The sequence below is a fragment of the Aricia agestis genome, chromosome 1, assembly GCF_905147365.1.
Source record: "Aricia agestis chromosome 1, ilAriAges1.1, whole genome shotgun sequence".
NCBI classification, from domain to species: domain Eukaryota; kingdom Metazoa; phylum Arthropoda; class Insecta; order Lepidoptera; family Lycaenidae; genus Aricia; species Aricia agestis.
The window spans coordinates 9,126,192-9,147,090 of NC_056406.1; the positions used below are offsets into that span (position 1 = coordinate 9,126,192).

The window sequence follows — 20,899 nt, forward strand, 5'->3', positions numbered from 1 at the left end:
ATGCGGCTCAATATTTACATGCACTGCTAAAGAATTTGGTAATACATTGCTTTACTAGTTGTTGACCGCGTCTTTATGTGTTAAAAAGGAAATTTCAATGAAATGGTACATTTTACCGCAATCCATACTAATATTATAAATGCGAAAGTGTGTCTGTCTGTTACCTCTTCACGCCTAAACCGCTGAATCGATTTTTCTGAAATTTGGCATGGACATACTTTGAGTCCCGAGAAAGGACATAAAATACTTTCTATCCAGGGAAATGTACGGTTCCCGCACGATAAATGAATTTTGGCGCAACGGAGTTGTGGGCGTGCGTCCTTTCGTGTAGGTTACTTTTTGTAATATTATGTTCATTTCATCAAAACCAGTCAAGTATTTCCGAACTATATTATATTATGCAACCGAACAATTTTTTTTCTTTTTTTTATGAAATAAGGGGGCAAACGAGCAAACGGGTCATCTGATGGAAAGCAACTCCCGTCGCCCATGGACACACGCAGCATCAGAAGAGCTGCAGGTGCGTTGCTGGCCCTTTAAGAGGGAATAGGGTAATAGGGGAGGGTAGGGAAGGGAATAGGGGAGGGGAGGCAAAAGGGTAGGGGATTGGGTCTCCGGTAAACTCACTCACTCGGCGAAACACAGACGCCAGTTTTCTGTGAGCCTGTTTTATACGTTAGTTTTCTTAAAAGACTTTACAAATAAAACCAAATGCCGTAAGTAAAACTCTGAAATGTTATTTCAAGCCATTTTAAATGTTATTTCAAGAACTGTTTCACATCAAGGCAGGCTAATTACCAAGTTGCCACACACGCGAGCCGTTATCTAACATGGCATTTCGGAAGGAGAACATTTATTATGGGACTTTAAACACACTTGACAAAGTATACTTTATTAGGCATAAACTCATTACAGCTGCATCCCCTCTTACTCATTGAATATTACAAGCTATTATGAACATAATATGGAGGGGCAATAATTTTATGATTTGTCTGATTGCCCATCATCGTCGTCGATTGTGCATGCAAGGCTATTACCATCATGATCGAAATTTGAGAGGGCCTTTAGAGTGGTAGAGCTTTGTATATATAAATAAGCTAAATTTGATCGGCCAATACTGTTGCGACTGTGCAGATATTGGTGCGGCAGTACTGTTCGACGGACGACAATCTTTGGAGTTACCGATGGTAAAACTATAATATTTTTCGCTTAACGGTTGGTGCTCCAGGCATTAAGCAAAACACCGCTGTATTTTGCTCGTCTGCAACCATAACTATCTTAATTTTCCTGCGAACATGACACCAAAACTTTACCCTCCCCTCATTACTCGTCACAATTTAATCAACTAAAAAGCAATCAAGCATAATTGGTGGGTGTTAACACTCTGTCATGGGGGTTCATTTTCATACACCTAAAGATATTATTTGGCCAATTAGAAGTCATAATGTTAATAAATTGCAATGTGAGTATATTGTGGTGTCGTGACTATTGCTTTTACTATTTTTGTATGTGATAATTGAATGAGTGTTATATTAAGAGCCAGTCCACAAAGCGCGTTGCGTCAGCGTTGCGTCGACGCAGCGCTGTCGTTGCGTTGTTTTACATACAAATAACCAAGGTCGTCCCAACAAATCAAATCAAATCAAATGATTTATTGTAACGCAAACAAGACGAACAGCAGCCCCCGAGACGAAGCGGGAGGGAGGGGTGTTGACGTTAAGACTCTTCGTAATTTAACAGCTATGAGTCAAAATATTCGCGCGTTGCGTTGCGTTGCGGCGACGCAATGCATGCAACGCAACGCGCCGTGTGGACTGGCTCTAATGTAGGTTTGTAATGTAGTATGATTTTTTTTTTCTTGCATTTCTAAGATTTTTATGAATAACCCTTTATAATCGCATCGCATATATTTGCGGCAAAGCTGAAAATTGAAATGCGATGCGATGCAAATTCGCAGTTTTGTGTGGGAAACCTTAATGCAAATTGAATGCAGTATCAATTCCTGGGTCAAAGTAAATTATACTTGAAAGAATTTCGTTCGGACATAATATTATATAAGGTACCGTACATTTTTCCGGGATAAAAAGTATCCTACGTCCTTTCCCGGGACACAAAATATCTCCATACCAAATTTTATCAAAATTGATCCAACGGTAGGGGCGTGAAGAGGCAGAAGAGGTAACAGATAGACAGACAGACACACTTTCACATTTATAATATTAGTATGGATATGGAAGTATGGATCATTTCGACCTTTGTCTGGATAGCCAATCACACCGTATCAATTTGAAAAATCAATATACTGGTATTACATAGGAAATTAGGAACACACCCTATGCAAAATAACTTTTTTAATGTAAATTACATAAAACACTAGCTGTCCCGGTAAACGTTGTTTTGCCATTTAATTTAATAATGAAATAAGTATTACACCATGGCAACGACCATCGCTATCCCCTCCAAAATCCCGTCGCACAAACAATGGTCGCCGTCAGTCTCGAGTTGTAATAATTTACATTATTTATTCAACAAATACACTAATATCAATATAAAAAGTAGCCAAAAGCCGATTCTCAGACCTACTAAATATGCATATAAAATTTGGTAAAAATTAGTAAAGCCGTTTCGGAGGAGTACGGTAACTTACATTGTGACATGAGAATTTTATAGGTATATATAAGAAGATTATCGGTGATTGTCAGTATTCAATGGTCACTTAAATACAATTTTCTTTTAAAACAACATGAATTAAATACAAATTACATACAATTTAAAACGGTTTGACGACGTCGCGTCCCAGAGCGACCGAATTGCGACTACAGCTTTGTAAAGTACATATCACGCATTGTGGTACATTTTTTAATTGTGAGGATTATACGCTTTCGACGAATTAATTTGAAATGTTGCCAGATTAAATACGAAATGAAACCAGCAAAAACTGAAATTAAATTTCTTTTTTAAGAAGAGAAACGAAAGTTTTTCTATTAGAGTACAAAATTCAATTCTTGATTGAAGAATTCTAATTACCTAAACACTTTATAAGTACATACTTTTCGAGTTATTTTAAGAAATTCATTTTCACAAAATAATTTAAAATACATTCGTATGATGAAGTATTATTTAATTGTAAATCAATAAAATTCTAGACTAACTTCCTATTTTAAAAATTACAACGTTAATGTTCAAGCACATTAATTAAAGGAAAATTAAGAGAAAAGTATCTAATCAGTGCCCAACAAGATAAGAGAAGACAGACGTATAGATTCATTTATATCGGTGGGTGACATTTTATAGACTGGTATCCCTTAACAAACTGTTGCTGTAGGGGGCCGGGGGCGCATCTTCCCAACGAGCTTTCAGGCTCCTTTCGGGAATTATATAGAGCGGTTACAATGAGAAAGAACGGCAAACAGCGAGGTATAGAGTTGGGAATGTATTATTCTCCTTGTAGGCAAATATTTATTTCTTTATTATATTTCTTTATTTTTACAATTTATGAAATTGAAGTTTTATTTTACGTAAACCATTAACAAGCACTGAAAACTTAGTTATTATTTAAAAAGTTACTTATTATGAAAGTAAAACTATTTTTTGTTCGCTCTGTTTATACTTATTTAAATTACAAAGACAATACGATTAATTTTAAGAGAAACATTAATTAATTATTGGAATATATAACAGATGTTGATTGTCCCGCCAGAAATACACACTATTCCCAGATTAAAACTACCCTGTATCTTTTGCATTACTCAAAAGTATTTGCATACCTTAAAATTGATTGAGTGGCTTAGACACGAAGTGGAAATAGACAGGCAAACACATTTTATTACCATATAAAAAAAGCCCGAAAGTGCGATAGTTTATTCGTAAAGTCCGAACCCTAGAGTCCGGAGATAAAGTGCGAAGTTCCTTCGCTCGCCCAATAATATAAGTATGGATTATCAGCTCTATACAGATGTGGAAAACCACCCCTAAACAACCGGCCAGCGTCAGTACGCCCTAGGCCTTCACAGTGAGAACACGCGCACCATGCACAGGTGAGTACGAATTATATACTCGATTTATAACATACATAATAAAATATGTAATCTAGTATATTATATAGATAAGTATCATTATCGTGTTGTCACTGTATAGCATATAATTTGTTATAATTATTGATCAAGGATACCAATATGAGGGATGTCGAGATAATTCTTACGAATGGATCTGTGATATCCACGAGGGTTCCTCATACTGACCTAATTTTTTAAATTTATGACAAACGAAATTTTCCTCCAAAGTAATGTGATAATTTTGTTAATGGCGGTCGATTAATCTTTCGTTGATGTTTAATATTTAATGTTGTTACCTTTTTAAGTGCTCTTTACAATTATTACTTTTTAATTGAAAATGTTATTTTGAAATGTATTATTTGTATTATATCTACAATATTATGGTAGATTGGATGGACGCTTGGTTAGTGATTTGTCAGATCAATAATAATAAATATATTTACATACAAATTCTAGTAGTACCTTTCCTAATTCCTTATATTTGTATGAAATTAAAGTTGTCGATTGACACGTATTAATACTAAATATTAAAACTAATATTATAAATGCCAAAGTGTGTCTGTATGTCTGTCTGTGACCTCTTCGTGCCCAATCCGCTAAATCGATTTTGCTGAAATTTGGTATGAAGATAGTTTGAGTCCCTCGAAAGGACATAGGATACTTTTTGTTCCGAAAAAATGTACAGTACCCGCGTGACAAACGAATTTTGGCGCAACGGAGTTGCGGGCGTCATCTAATTTGTGATATTTTTGTGAATCTGTGCATTTTACCTTTACAATACACCAGAAGTTCCGATTTTTACTCCGAAATTCGTTTCTATCGCAAGGGCTGTATATTTTTAACCGACTTTTTTTTATGAAATAAGGGGGCAAACGAACAAACGGGTCACCTGATGAAAAGCAACTTCCGTCGCCCATGGACACTCGCAGCATCAGAAGAGCTGCAGGTGCGTTGCCGGCCTTTTAAGAAGGAATAGGGTAATAGGGGAGGGTAGGGATGGGAAGGGAATAGGGGAGGGTAGGGAAGGGAATAGGGTAGGGGATTGGGCCTCCGGTAAACTCACTCACTCGACGAAACACAGCGCAAGCGCTGTTTCACGCCGGTTTTCTGTGAGAACGTGGTATTTCTCCGGTCGAGCCGGCCAATTCGTGCCGAAGCATGGCTCTCCCACGTATAAAGTATACCTCAAAAAATTTTTTCAATTCGACGCGTATGTATGTAATATTTCCAGAACTGCCCGATTTTCGTTATGTTTTAGTCTACATCAGCGTCTGAACAAATGTGCCAAATTTCAAAAGTGTATGTATGTATGTTTGTGTTCACATAATATCTCTGGAACTACCATTCCGATTTCGGTAATTCTTTTTTTGTTGGACTAGGTATTGTTCAACTTAGGGAATAGTATAAGTTTCATCAAAATCGGTTCAGTCGTTTTGGAGATAGGGAGTTTTAATTCTCAATTACGTACAATTTTGAAGTCGGTTTTATTGTTAAAATACAGTTATCTCGGTATAATATCATATTAAGTTCTTTATACAGATTTAAAGTATTTTCAAACGATATTTAATCCAAATTGGTTAGCGGTTTAGGCGTAGAGAGAATATTATAAATTATAATACTATCAATAAATTAACCGATGATACTACTGTTTAAAAAAATATAGTTTTTTTTTCTTTATTTTAAGTCGCTTTTTAACAGCTAAGGTCATTAGCGACTACAGTAATGTTAACATTTATATACTTTCATACATATTTAAATTTTTAACAAAATTAATCGTCTGTATGTATCCTTTGTCACTTAAACAATCTTTCATATTATTCGGTAAATTACAAGCTATTTTAATATCATCGTAATCATGACATTCTTCTAACAGATGTTGTACAGTTAGATCCATTCTGCATCTACATTTTGGTCTACCAGTTTTTTTCATTAAGTATACATGAGTCATATTTGTGTGACCAATACGCAGTCTAGTAATGACAGTTTGATCTCTTCGAGTATGAAATTCTGTTTTTCTTATTCTGTATAATTTACTACTAGAATTTTTATCCTTCCAAACAGTATCCCATAGTATTCTAATTTTTTGTTTTATGTGTCTTTTAACATCTAATGCATTAGAATTAATAGAAAAATCTACCAAATTTAAATTCGTAGCACTTTTTGCTGCCATATCAGCCTTCTCATTACCTTCAATATCCTGATGACTTGGGATCCAAAATATTTCAAATTTAAAATTATTTTCAATTGTTTCTCTCATACATAGTATGAGTGGATCGATATTATTAATGTTAAGCAGTGCTTGCAGGCACGATTTAGAAACAGAGAATATAATAAATTTATCTAAATTACTCCCACTTTTTATTATTTCAAGAGCTTTACAGATAGCAATAGCTTCACAACTGAAAATTGAATTATAATCTGATAATTTATAACAGTAACTACTATCGAGAGTAACGACAGCACATCCTGATTTATCATCAATTACTGATCCATCTGTATATAACTGTATATAATCTTGATTTTTATGTATTATTTCATTAAATTGGCTTTTGTAAATTAAATTTGGGGTTTTATCTTTAGGATGTTTAGTTAATTCAAGGTTTATAGGTAAATCAATATCGACCCACGGGCCGTAAGCGGGAATTTTTTTAGGGAAAAATGATGGAAAACAAAAATTTATATCAGTTAAATATTGTTTAGCTCGAATACGCAGTGGTTTGGTCAGGTTAGATCGAATATCATATTCAGCGTTAGGCGAGGATTTTGTGAAATATTCATAAATTGGACTGAAAGGTTGAGAGAAAATGTTAGTGGCATAAAGTATACTTCAAAAAATTTTTTTCAATTCGACGCGTATGTATGTAATATTTCCAGAACTGTCCAATTTTCGTATATGTTAGTCTACATCAGCGTCTAAGCAAATGTGCCAAATTTCAAAGGTGTATGTTTTTATGTTTGTGTTCACATAATATCTCTGGAACTACCATTCCGATTTCAGTAGGTAATTCTGAATTGAAGTCGGTTTTATTTTTGAAATACAGTTATCTCGGTATAATATCATATTAAGTCCTTTCCACGGATTTAATGTATTTTCAAACGATATTTAATCAAAATCGGTTAGCGGTTTAGGCGTAGAGAGAGGAAGAGGGAACGGACAGACATTTGCATTATTATAATACTTTAAGGATTATTTTGCAATATTCATTCCAAAATAATGCAAGACTTCCGTTATTTTGGTGAATTCTGTGTTCATTTAATCCCAGAAACAAATAATTTCCGGGTGAGATCCTTTTTGCGCTATATGATGTCATTCCCGAGAAAAGTCCTTTCTGGGTTTAATGTCATTTCCCGAATCACAAGCTTACTGGAACAACAAAATGCAGGGTTTCTAAATGAATGCGGAGTTATATTGATACAGTTATAGCTTTTCTTAGTTACAAACTTACAACTTACAATTTAAAAAAACTCGACTTTTATTTACAAACACAAAAATAGTTTTTGAACTACCTATGTTTTTTTGTTCAGTTTTTATTGAATGCAAAGTAATATTAAAAGGTTTTTATAACACACTAGCTGTTGCCCGCGACTTCGTCCGCGTGGACTTTAGTTTATAGTTGTTCCCGTACATCGATTGAGTCGTTTACGCGCAAATCAGAAAAGTATATTGTGTGGGAACCGCACATTTTTCCGGGACAAAAAACATTTTTTGTCCCAGACCCAAATTAGTATTTCCAATCTCCATGCCAAATTTCATCAAAATAGATTAAATAGTTTAGGCAAGAATCATAAAAGTTTATTGTGCGGGAACCGTATATTTTCCGGGATAAAAAGTATCCCTTGTCCTTTCCCGAGACTGAAAGTATTGCCATACCTAATTTCATCAAAATGGATTGAATAGTTTAGGCAATAATCATAAAAGTTTATTATGTGGGAACCGTACATTTTCCAGGACAAAATTAGTATTCCTTGTCCTTTCCTGAGACTCAAAGTATCTCCATACTAAATTCCATCAAAATAGATTGAATAGTTTACGCGCAAATAATAAAAGTATATTGTGCAGTAACCGTACATTTTTCCGGGACAAAATGTATCCTATGTTCTTTTTCGGGACTCAAAGTATCTTTATACCAAATTTCAGCAAAATGGGTCCAGCCGTTTACGCGTGATGTCGTGACCACGCGAAATATAACGTTCCGCGCAGCTTCGCCCGCGTAAATTAGATATTTCACAGACAAATTAGTCCACATAAAATAGCCTATAATCGTTCACGTGGTCTACTTCTTATCTGTGCCAGATAACAGGAAAATTTCTCCAGTAGTTCGTGAGATAAGCCCTTTCAAATAATTTCCCCCGTTTTTTTCTATATTTTCATCTATTTCTTCGCTCCTATTAGTCTTAGCGTAATGAAATATAGCTTATAGCCTTTCTCAATAAATGGGCTATCTAACATTGAAAGAATTTTTCAAATCGGACCAGTAGTTCCTGAGAATAGCGCGTTCAAATAAGCCCTTTCAAATAATTTCCCCCGTTTTTTTCCACATTTTCCCCTATTTCTTCGCTCCTATTAGTCTAAGCGTAATGAAATATAGCTTATAACCTTTCTCGATAAATGGGCTATCTAACACTGAAATAATTTTTCAAATCGGACTAGTAGTTCCAGAGATTAGCGCGTTCAAATAAGCTATTTCAAATAATTTCCCCCCGTTTTTTCCACACTTTCCTCTATTTCTTCGCTCCTATTAGTCTTAGCGCAATAAAATATAGCCTATAGCCTTCCTCGATAAATGTGCTATCTAACACTGAAATAATTTTTCAAATTGGACCAGTGGTTCCTGAGATTAGCGCGTTCAAACAAACAAACTAACAAACTCTTCCGCTTTATAATATTAGTATAGATATAGACTAGCTGTCCCGGCAAACGTTGTTTGCCATAAAATGATTTTCCCTGTTTTCCTGCTTTTCTCTTAAAGTTTTTTCTGGATTTTTTTTTCTACAGACCTCACGGAGCCCGAGACCTTTCCAACGAATATAAAACCGTGGAAATCGGTTCGTGCGTTCTGGAGTTATAGCGTCAGGAAGGAAAACCCGACTTATTTTTATTAGATATTTATTAGTATAGGTCACTGTAGAGTGTAGGTTCTTAAAATATATGTATTTGGATATACTGTAAAGAAATTCCAATACTATTAATCAACAAGAAAATACATTATAAATGACTCATCACAGTACAGTTTTATAGTACAAAACTTTCAAAAAAAAATTAAAGCACAAAAGGCATCTGTAGGGCTTTTGCAGAAATTACCCCTATTATGGAATAACGCCACCCTATAAGTGAAAATGTCAAAAACTTTCTAAGACGAAAAGCAGAAGCGAAACATTTTTATATATTTTTTACTATACTATTATTTTTTATTTTTTTTAAATTATTTATTCAGAGTAAATTAACATTTTACATTATACATTAAAATTTGCCAAACTGCGCAGCAGTTTGTTGGCGACAAATTACAAATTCGCTATAGTTGGCGATAAAATAAAAAATAAAAAACTTAAACTTCACAACTTTTCTATCTGATTCTATGAAACATAATTCCAACTTCTAATTTCAAATCATCTTAGACAATTCTATAACACAGTAATATTATGTAACAAAGATAGTTCCTAACCTTTTTAATTTTTGAAAAAGCTATACTGTATTATTAATAAGTATTATAATATCTTCCACTTTAAATATTGATATATTCGTGTAGGTCCTATAGGTCGTATTTTTATATAACTAATAATCGATTTCTCAGCATCGGCCGTATGTGTTTAGAACTTTATATTTGTAGCGAATTTTGGGCTGAGAAATTCATCTGTAGAAAACCGCTTTTTTGCTTTATAAAATATATTTCTTTGAACTTCGTGCAAAGCTCTATCACGTACCTACTATAACATCTGGAGATATCAGCATCAGCTGATCTCCAACTGATATCGACATCTGGACATATCAACATCTGGAGATATCAATATTGATTTTCATAGTAGAAAGATTGGCGCGTCACGTAAATTGCCTCCGATAGGGATTCAATGACACGTCACGTCACGATGACACAGGTCTACGTCACGGTGACTCTCCTCATTAAACGCGAATTAATCCCGACCCGGTCTCCGAGCTTCAAGAACAAAGGCACAATGCGTGGTATTTAGCCTTGCCCATTATTTTATAAAATTAATTAACGACTTTCTTGGCCGAGAGGCTGCGGTATTTAGATGACGAGATACGAAACGTATCGACCTATTTTGATGTAACTTTTTATATTTTAACGCCCATTTTATCCAGATATCGTATAATCTTTCTCATTTTTCGTATTCCAAACGAGACGTCATGACGTGACAAAGTGGCCCAAGATTAACTTTTGTAAGACATTGTCGAGCATAATAATGTGTTTAGGCCAACTTCAGTTGATAATTTTAGAAGTATAATCTTGTAACACAGCCTAAAAACTGCCTCATTTTTGAAAACGCAATTGATTGAGGCAGCTTTTTATTTTAGCAATATCTACTATATATTTTATGTTAATTGTTATGCGATAGTTAAATCTCAGATTCGAACTTATTTGTCTACAAGACGTTGCCGCAAATTCGTTTACGTGAAAATTCATTCATTGCATAGACACATATTTCCATGACATGATATTTATAATTTCTAATTTAAATTCTTTCCCGGGAATCAAATGTGTGCCTATTCACTTTGTAAAATTTAATCATCAGAGGCTGAAGCGTCAAAGTGCATAGTACACATTGAGCATTAATTATAAGAGCATTAATTATAAATTATAATATTATCAATAAATTAACCGATGATACTACTGTTTAAAAAAATATAGTTTGTTGACCAAACTATTGTCAACACTACCGTAGGTTCGGTGAAATGTAATTAAGGTCGACGCGTTGTGTTTATTTAGCCATTTGTGTTATTTGGTAAAAATTAAGCCACAAAAAAATATTTTCCTGTCAAAATGTTAATGGTGAAATTGATCGATTATTTTGTTCATTTTTTTATTACAAAGCATGTTGTATAATATATTTAAAGAAAAAGCTTAAAATAAACGATTCATTGAAAATTAAATACCTACTTTAAATTTTGTTGCTTCATACTTAAAAACATCTGAAATCTCTGTCCCTGTACGTGTATTTTTTAGAATTCTCTTCATGCTTCAGTAACTTCCACCTTCCTTAGTATCTGTGTAAGTTTGATAATGTTATTTAAAGTTAGTGACAGGAAAGAACAAGTTTTTGTAGCCAAGAGTCTTGGAGGTCCCAAAAAACCTCAGGGGTATTGTAACGAGATGGTATGGGTACTATGCACATATGTCGACAATACTTCTTATAACTTACTGTTTAGATATTTGGGACATAAAGGAATATTTTTTGACATTGTTAAAAACTGGCCTTATTCACAAAAAGTGTGCCTTTACACTAAGGCGCCATAAAAAGGCACTTATGCAACGAAAATGACCGCACTGGCTGTACATTTAAAATAGTAATATATTATACTAGATGATGTCCGCAACTCCGTTGCGCCAAAATTCGTTAATTGCGCGGGAACCGTAAATTTTTCCGGGACAAAAAGTATCTCCATGCAGAATTCTGATGGCAAAAAAAATCTGTTCAGTGGTTTGGGCATGAAGAGGTAACAAACAGATAGACAGACAGACAGACACATTTCGCATTTATCCTACTTCCTATCCTACTAGTCCTACTAATATCCTACTTCCTACTAGTCCTACTAATATTATAAAGGCGAAAGTTTGTTTGGATGTATGGATGTATGGATGTGTGGATGTGTGTATGTATGGATGTTTGTTACTCTTTCACGCAAAAACTACTGAACGGATTTTAATGAAACTTTACAATAATATAGCTTATACATCAGAATAACACATAGGCTACAATTTTAACCGACTTTCAAAATGGGGGAGGCCGGAGGTGTTATGTTCGTTTTCTTATATTCGACGATTACTCCGTCGTTTGTTAACCGATTTTCAAAATTTTTCTTTTGGTATATAGGGTATCATCCCAATTTGGTTTTATATTTACAAAAGTGGTGATCTGATGAAGGATCCGTAATCGAGGGAACTCCTCAAAATTTATAGGGAAACATATGGTGACTTCGGTTTCGTGAGAAGTATTCTAAGCATATGCTACCAACAAGTAAGATTTTGCACCGAGGTATACCTGGTATACCGTGGTTCGGAAGGTGCTGAGAGAACTCCTGATTCTTTATAGATACAAGTTTGGGAGTTTCGGCATTGTTTTAAGAACGGAAAGCATATGCTACTATGCAAATTACATTCATCATCATCATCATCACTACCATATTATACCATTTCATAGTCTTTTAGATCGAGACTCGAGTTTGTCAAGCGATAATTAAAAAAATCTATACCTACCTACCTAATATTATAAACCTGAAGAGTATGTTTGCTTGAACGCGTCAATCTCAGGAACTACAGATCTGATTTATAAACTTATCTCAGTGTTAGATAGATCATTTATCGAGTAAGACTATAGGCTATATTAATATATTATTATCACGCTAAGACTAATAAGACCGAAGAAACTCAGGAAAATGTGGGAAAAACGTGGGAAATATTAGAAATTACGAACTACTGGAGCAATTTTATGGCAATATTTGGCACAGATATAGAGTAGACCAAGTGAAGGGACTAAGGACATAAGCTATTTTTTATGGGAAAACTAATTTACGCGGGCGAAGCCGCGCGGGACATCTAGTAATAATATGTATTAGTATGAAAGTATGAATTATGATAATACGATATTATGTGAGTTATACATGGTTCAAAGGGATTATTATTATACTTTTTCTGATTGATCGGCTGTTGATACCATAGGCCAAAGCTACTAGTATCAGAGAAGTTGATTCCTAGGCAGATGGCGGACCTAAGCGCGCGTTATGTCAAACCCAAACGACCGATCACAGCTATATAGGTCTACCAGAATCTGATGGCAAAAAGTGAGAAAATAAATTGACTCTAGTAATACCGGGGTAATTGGAATAAAACATTTTGATCCTTTTCCTTATACTGGTCAAAATCAAAATACTTATTTCTGATTCGGTTATTTTGTGTGTGAAACATGCAAATATAAAAATGTATCCAATGATCAAGGATATTTTTTGAAAATTTGCCATCAGCCATCAAGATTCTAGTAGACCTATAACATTGAATTGACATGAGCCGACCACATGACGCAGGTCCGTCAACTGCCTGGGAATCAATTTCCTCGATGGTATAGTCTGTCAAGAAAGTGAAGAAATTAAAAAGTGGCAACATCGTAGTGTTATCCCTTTTTTTTAGATTGCTTTGAAAGGGATGACACTTCGATGTTGCCACTTTTTAATTTCTTTACTTTCTTGACAGACTATACTTACTGGCAATTTTTTGTACCATTTCTATATTCTAAAAATGTTTAAGAAAACTCATTGATCCCAGATAGATCAAAGTAACCTGATAACAATGTAAAGGCCTCTCTTCACCAGCCTTTGTTAATGTATTTTCGATACGAAAGTAAAGTGATGCTTCAAGATAGGTATAACAATGCCTACTTAAGTGTACGAATTTTCTTGTACATTTGCTACTCGGTATCTAAAATTATTGAATACACATATTTTATATAATATTACTAGCTGTCCCGGCAAACGTTGTTTTGCCATATAAAGTATTTCGCACATATTATTTTATTGAAGTGACTGAATAAGTATACCCATGGCAACGTCCATCGCTATCCCGTTGCACGAACAATGGTCGCTGTCAGTCGCGAGTTGTAATAATTTACTATTATTTATTCAACAAATGCACTTATCAATATAAAAAGTAGCCAGTAGGCGATTCTTAGACCTACTGAATATGCATATAAAATTTCGGAGAAAAGAAAAGCCGTTTCGGAGGAGTACGGTAACTTACATTGTGACATGAGAATTTTATATATAATATATTAAATACACACATTCTTAAGTACATTTTACCTGTATGAAATAATATTATTAGGATTTTCATGTGTCGTAACGTTATCTAAACAGCATTCTAGTTATAACTTGTAGATGTTGTCCTCACCTTCTACAAATTGTGTCAATTTTTTATCATACGTGGGAACCGTACGTTCTTAGATAAACCACTTATTGTCTTTTCTCGGGACTCCAAATATCTCTATCTGAAACATCGAAATCGGTCCAGCATTTTAATTTTGAAAAAAATATTAGACAGAATATAGACATGCACACTTTGAAATTTAATTATTAGTTTAGATAAATAATAATGAATAATAAATTAAACATTTTAATTACAAAAATTATTATTGTAATATTCGTACATTTAAAATCAAAATGAAAATGTTACATGTGTACATAGTACGAGTATGTACTACGGTCTACGTCGTAGCAATGCGCCACGCCAACGCGTAGCAGATATTTCAATAACCCTAAAGTAATGTTATTATATTTTGAATGCGTGAAGGTGTCTCTATGTTTATCTTTTCATGTCTATATTGTATATAGGTTGGGGAAAAAATTTCTTCGCATTTATATAAAAATTTAAAAGGTGTTTTAATAAATTTTATTTAAAATTTACTAAAGTAAGTATATAGGTGCCATTTTGTTCGATAACTTTTTGCCATCTTGTTGCATTTTTACCTTTTTTGTAACAAAATTTTAAAATGTGTCAAATTTCTTCATTAGAATCACTCATTTTAACAATAAGAAAAACAAACGAAAATCTCACATTTACCTAATTTGAATTTGGAATTGTCTTCTGTAAAAGTAAAACTTTTTAATGATACTAAAATCAACCAGATATACAATTGGTATAGCCCCAGAGATTTTATGACAAGTTGATACATACTGTAATGCGAAAAGACTTCTCCCCCAACCTATTATGTATTCTGAAATAGTTTAAAACATAAATACTGTGGACAAACGTGAAATTAAAGCCTTTTTCATTTTTATTTTATTTATTAATTATCTTTTACATAATATATTGACACGTAAAAATATAGTAATACCCTAACAGCTTACTAGCTTTTTTAAAGCTGGAACTACGTTATGTAGTTTATACTGGCAGCTACGATACCTACGTAGTTCACACCAGCTTGTTATTAGCGCTTGTAATATAACTCCGTTTAACTGCCCAATCATGCGAAAACTCAACACGTTTGAAAACCGAGAGCTAGTTATTATTATTAATGGCGCTTTCTGTCTGTATATCTATTTCTATACTTTATTGCATAATATTATAAGATTATATAAATACTAATTTGTTCTTTTGCTTCATAATATAAGCTTCGAGTTACATAGTTCGATAATGAGAAGGAATATAATGTTATTTTACCGGAAATAAATTGTGAAGTACGATTTCTGTTGAGTCTACGCAGTCGCAACCGAATTATTTTATAATTTTTTCATTATTTCACATAATATACGTAGGTCACACTGAAAGTTTTGCGTAACTTAAAAAAACGACGTGTTATAACCAAAATATTATGTTTATTGCTTTTCAAAATACTCTCCTTTACATTCTAAACATTTTTTTATGCGATCGAACCATTTTTTAAAACAGGAGGACCACAGATCTGAAGGCATGTTTTCTACGTGCTGATTGAACGCTATCACTGCCTCTTCGGAGTTGGTAAAAGTGAAACCTCTCATTAAATCTTTAATTTTGGGAAAAATACAGAAATCACAGGGTGCTAGGTCGGGGCTATGTGCAGGATGGGTGACGAGTTGTGATTTTTCTGAACCTAAAAATGACTTTGTTTTGTTGGCCGTGTGTGAAGAGGCGTTGTCGTGATGTAGGAGAATGCGGCTTTTTGGTCGTCTTTCGCGAATCTTTTCTAATAACCTGGGTAAACAAATGGTAGTATACCACTCAGCATTAACACTCTTTTGATCTCCAAGTGGAATTGTACAGATGGGATCCGTAGGTCAGAAAAAAAACGCGATCATTTTCTTACCAACGTTTCTTGCCTGCCTCACTTTTGTTGACTTGTTCTCATTTTCAAACACCCACTCACAAGATTTCTGTTCGTTTTCGGGTTCAAAACAACAAATCCACGTTTCGTCTCCTGTGACAATGTCATAAACAGCATTAGAATGTCCGTGGGCGTGCTTCAGTAGCATCTGTGAGCATCATTCCACGCGAGCCCGCTTCTGCTCTGCTCTCAGTTCATGAGGGGTCCAACGACAACAAAGTCTCCGAACTCACAATTCTTCGTGTAATTTTTTTTTAATTTGGCTCATACCAATCCCCAATAGTCCTCAAATTGTCTCATAGGTTTTCTTCAATTAGCCGCTTAACAGTAGCCACGTTAATTTCGTTGAAGGCCGCCCTTCACGAAATTCGTCATGTAAAGAAACTCGACCTCTCTCAAATTCAGTATACCATCTCCTCACGGTGCTCAAACAAGGTACTTTCTTCCCAAAACCATTTTGAAGACGAGCAGCACAGTCTTGCGGAGAGAGAGAACTTTTAAAATCATAAAAAATCATCGCTCTAAAATATCAAAGTTCTACGTACGCAACGAAATAGGAATTATCCTATTTCGTTGCGTACGTAGAACTTTGATGCGTGATAAAAAACAATAATTATTGACAAATGATTTCCCGCCAAATTTTTTTATGTTGCTAGGAAGGTTACAAGGTTTAAAAAAATATAACATTCAAAACTCAAATAGTTCCGATTAGCTAGAAGTGCAAAACTTTTAGTGTGCCCCATGTATATAATTTTTATAACAGTCGATAAGATCTATATAGAGAATCTAAACTGTAAGAAGATCATTATTATTACTATCTTCGCTTATGGTCCTAAATCTTTTAATACCTATATTTTATCACATTTTTTATGTATAAAATATAAAATAATTTATGTCTCCCTATTTACATTTTGACATCAAATAAGAATTCTCTTTAAAATTGCTAGTTAATTTTCAAGAGCCTTCAAGATCCTTGGTTCTCCATTGGAAATATTAAATCAAAGCCTTATTAAACGTTTCCAGAAACGGTTCACGGCCCAGGGATAACTTAAACAATTGTAAACAAAATAAAAGCCTTTCCACTTTGAAGCTCGTTGCTTTTATTTCTTCTCCAATAACAATTGCGCTCCCCGTCTGTTGATACTTGAAAAGATTCACATAGTATGTTTACGTTACATTTAACTCAATTGAAATAGGACTAAATGTTTTGTTTTTAACGTTCTGCTTGGCAAAATAGTGTAAAAGCATATTACTTTTGGATGGCGTAGGACCATTGAAAATTAAATAATTAAAAATGTTTTATTTCGGTTAAAAATTAACAAGAACGTCTACATGAGTCCTGCCACCACTGGTTCGGTGATTAACCCGGCGAAAAGAACCAACGTAAGAAACTCGCATATTAGTATACCCCTCACCTTCCGCCTTGCACAGGTACTCACCGGACACGGATGTTGTTTCGGTGCGTACTTGGCCTAAGTCTAGCAGGCAGCGGTAAAAAAAGAAGAACCAATATTAATTGTATGGCCATCAACTAATCAGAAAATCTTCAGGAGTTCAGCCTACGAGTTTTGTCCTAGCGAAGATTTAAGTCGCTGTATTTCAAATATTATATTGTAATAAACGGTAATACTTATTAAATCTTACCACAAAAGTATGTATTACAATATTGGATTCACTTAATATTTTAACGCTTTTCTTCAACTTCAAATTCAAGGTTAATGTTATTATTAGTCGCACTTGTAGCTAATTTAAAACTAAATTATTTATAATAAGGCTAGTATTGATCGTTATGTTAACAAGTCCAAACTACCTATGGACAATGGACCAAAACGTGAGGCGAGTCATAAAGCTTTTACGTAATAATAATTATAAACTGTTTAATATATTTTATGTAATAATGCCATTGTATAAAAACTAGATGTTTAGCGCGGTTCCACCTGTATAAAAACAGAACCTCACCAGAACCGTACACTTTCCGGCGATTAAAAGAATCGTCCTCCTCCTTCTCTGTGGTTCGTGGTATATTTTTTCCAAATGTCACCAAAATTTGTCCATTAGTTTCAGAGCCTATTCAAAATAAATAAACAAACTTTCTTGCGTAGAAAATTCGTGGATGACAAAATTTTTGTTTGTGACTTATAGCCTAGTGATTCAAATCATACATGAAAATGCTGTTGCAAAAGTTGTTTTCTATATTATCATTGGGTCAAAACTTCATTTTCTTGTTCCATATGACTCTGTTCTCATTTCCCTTGCGATTTCTTTTGTATTGCGAACAATTCTTTTAATGATCAAGCCGAGACAAGTTTCTTGTGTTCGTTCTTGTTTAGTAGATTTTTTTTGATGAATATGCATTAAAGTAATTTTGGATTTTGGATCATAATTTATTATCTTTGGGCCACGCCAGTATGCGAAAACAAAATATAACACCCAAATTCTAGTTTGACTATGATAAGTTTATTTTTTCGTTTTATCGCTAAAACTGCTAAACCGAAATAGGGTGCACTTAGAGTTTCGAAAATGGACATAGGACAGATCTTAATTCTTATCCCGGAAAAATGTGCAGGTGTTCGACTTACTAATAAAGTAAGAAATACCAGATAAGTACATGAAATATTTAGTGAGTAAATTTTAATTTTTTGTGAAAGAAATTTTAGTTTCGCACAAATTCATATTCAATATCTCCCAATTTTTGTATTGAGCAGATTGTGTAACTCTCAAGCGATTTCTGAGTAATATTGATATGTTCGTGTGAGCCGGCACTAGCAGATTGTTATTTTAAGCTCCTCGGCTATGCTCTCTAAGCCCCTTGAGTTATTCACTGGATGCGGGACTGGGTTTCTCGATTTACAGCTTTAGGCTATACTGTTCTTGTTAACACGGCCACTGTGTCGATGGATTTTGTGGAAATTTCTAGCGATACGCTTTTGCACTATGTATCTTCTGAAGATGTTTGCAACTGAAATTCGAAGTATTCTTACCATGTTAATGTTATTAACATGGTAAGAATACCTCCGTGGTCTAGTGGTATAGAGCGCGGCTCTTGACTCGGAGGACGTGGGTTCGGTTCCCGCGTTGGAAACATGTTATTTCCAAGTTTGGTTAGGACAATGCAAACTGATCACCTGATTGTCTAACAAGTAAGATGATCCATGCGTCTGATGGGCATGTAAAAAGTCGGTCCTGCGCCTGATCTCTCTCCGGTCGTGTAGGTCTTCCGTCCCACTGGGTTATGAGAGTAAAGGAATAGAGAGTGCTCTTGTGTATTTGCGCACACACTTGCGCACTATAAAATTACTCCTGCGTAGCTGGCCTAGTGAAATCGGCCACCGTCACCGAAATCGGTGTGGGAGCTATTATTATTATTATTATAATGTTATTAATGAGAAAATGCTTATGGCCATTACTGCTTCTAAAATTAATAAATGGTTAGGGAATGCATCTGACGCTGGGAATGGACCAAGGGAAGTTTTTGTCACGACGAAGAATTCCCAGGGTACAATGTATTTTTGGATGTCACAGTTTTGCGCAACAAAATTACTGGCAACAACTTGTAATTCAATATAGTAAAGTTTACGATTTTCCTTGACAAGAATATGTGTCACGTGTAAAAAGTGGATGTTATCAAGCTAGAGTATGAGCATGTCAACAACAGTGACTCAGACCACAGGTGTACTCATCAACTCACGCCTTTGTAGCTTCATAAAAATGAGAAAATAAGTGCATAAGCAAATTGCATTAGGTAAGGTGGTAAAATAGTAGAAATAAGTCTGCTTATTATATCCTACTATCCTTCCTACTTCCTACTAATATTATAAAGGCGAAAGTTTGTTTGGATGTATGGATGTATGGATGTACGGATGTGTGGATGTATGGATGTTTGTTACTCTTTCACGCAAAAACTACTGAACGGATTTTAATGAAACTTTATAATAATATAGCTTATACATCAGAATAACACATAGGCTACAATTTTAACCGACTTTCAAAATGGGGGAAGTGTTATGTTCGTTTTCTTATGTTCAACGATTACTCCGCCGTTTGGTAACCGATTTTCAAAATTTTTCTTTTGGTATATAGGGTATCATCCCAATTTGGTATTATATTCACAAAAGTGGTGATCTGATAAAGGATCCATAAGTAATCGAGGGAACTCCTCAAAACTTATAGGGAAACATGTGGTGACTTCGGTTTCGTGAGAAGTATTCTAAGCATATGCTACCAACAAGTAAGATTTTGCACCGAGATATACCTGGTATACCGTGGTTCGGAAGGTGCTGAGAGAACTCCTGATTCTTTATAGATACAAGTTTGGGAGTTTCGGCGTTGTTTTAAGAACAGAAAGCATATGCTACTATGCAAATTACATTCATCATCATCATCATCATCATCACTACCATATTATACCATTTCATAGTCTTTTAGATCGAGACTCGAGCTTGTCAAGCGATAATTTAAAAAAATCTATACCTACCTAATATTATAAACCTGAAGAGTGTTTGCTTGAACACGTCAATCTCAGGAACTACAGGTCCGATTTAAAAATCCGATTTAGATAGATCATTTATCCAGTAAGACTAAAGGCTATATTATATTATCACGCTAAGACTAATACGACCGAAGAAACTCAGGAAAATGTGGGAAAAACGGGGGAAATATTTTTTATGAGAAAATGTACGGTTTCTGTAAAATTCCTAATTTACGCGGGCGAAGCCGCGCGGGACATCTAGTCTTATTATATAGGCAGGCATCGTGGAGTTTAGCGACGCATTAAGCGTCGCTAAACTCCACGGCACCTGCCTTAACAAATGCCGTATTTG

At 34.5% G+C, this 20,899-nt stretch overlaps 1 protein-coding gene across 1 annotated transcript in view; it reads left to right on the forward strand.

The window, feature by feature from the left end:
• The first annotated feature begins 4,012 nt into the window (after positions 1-4,012).
• LOC121729001 (plastidic glucose transporter 4-like) overlaps positions 4,013-20,899 on the forward strand; it is a 44,029-nt gene continuing 27,142 nt past the window's right edge. The window contains exon 1 of the mRNA XM_042117372.1: positions 4,013-4,037. Within this exon, the coding sequence (XP_041973306.1) occupies positions 4,030-4,037 (8 nt within the window). The 5' untranslated portion in view covers positions 4,013-4,029. The remainder of the gene's footprint in view (positions 4,038-20,899) is intronic.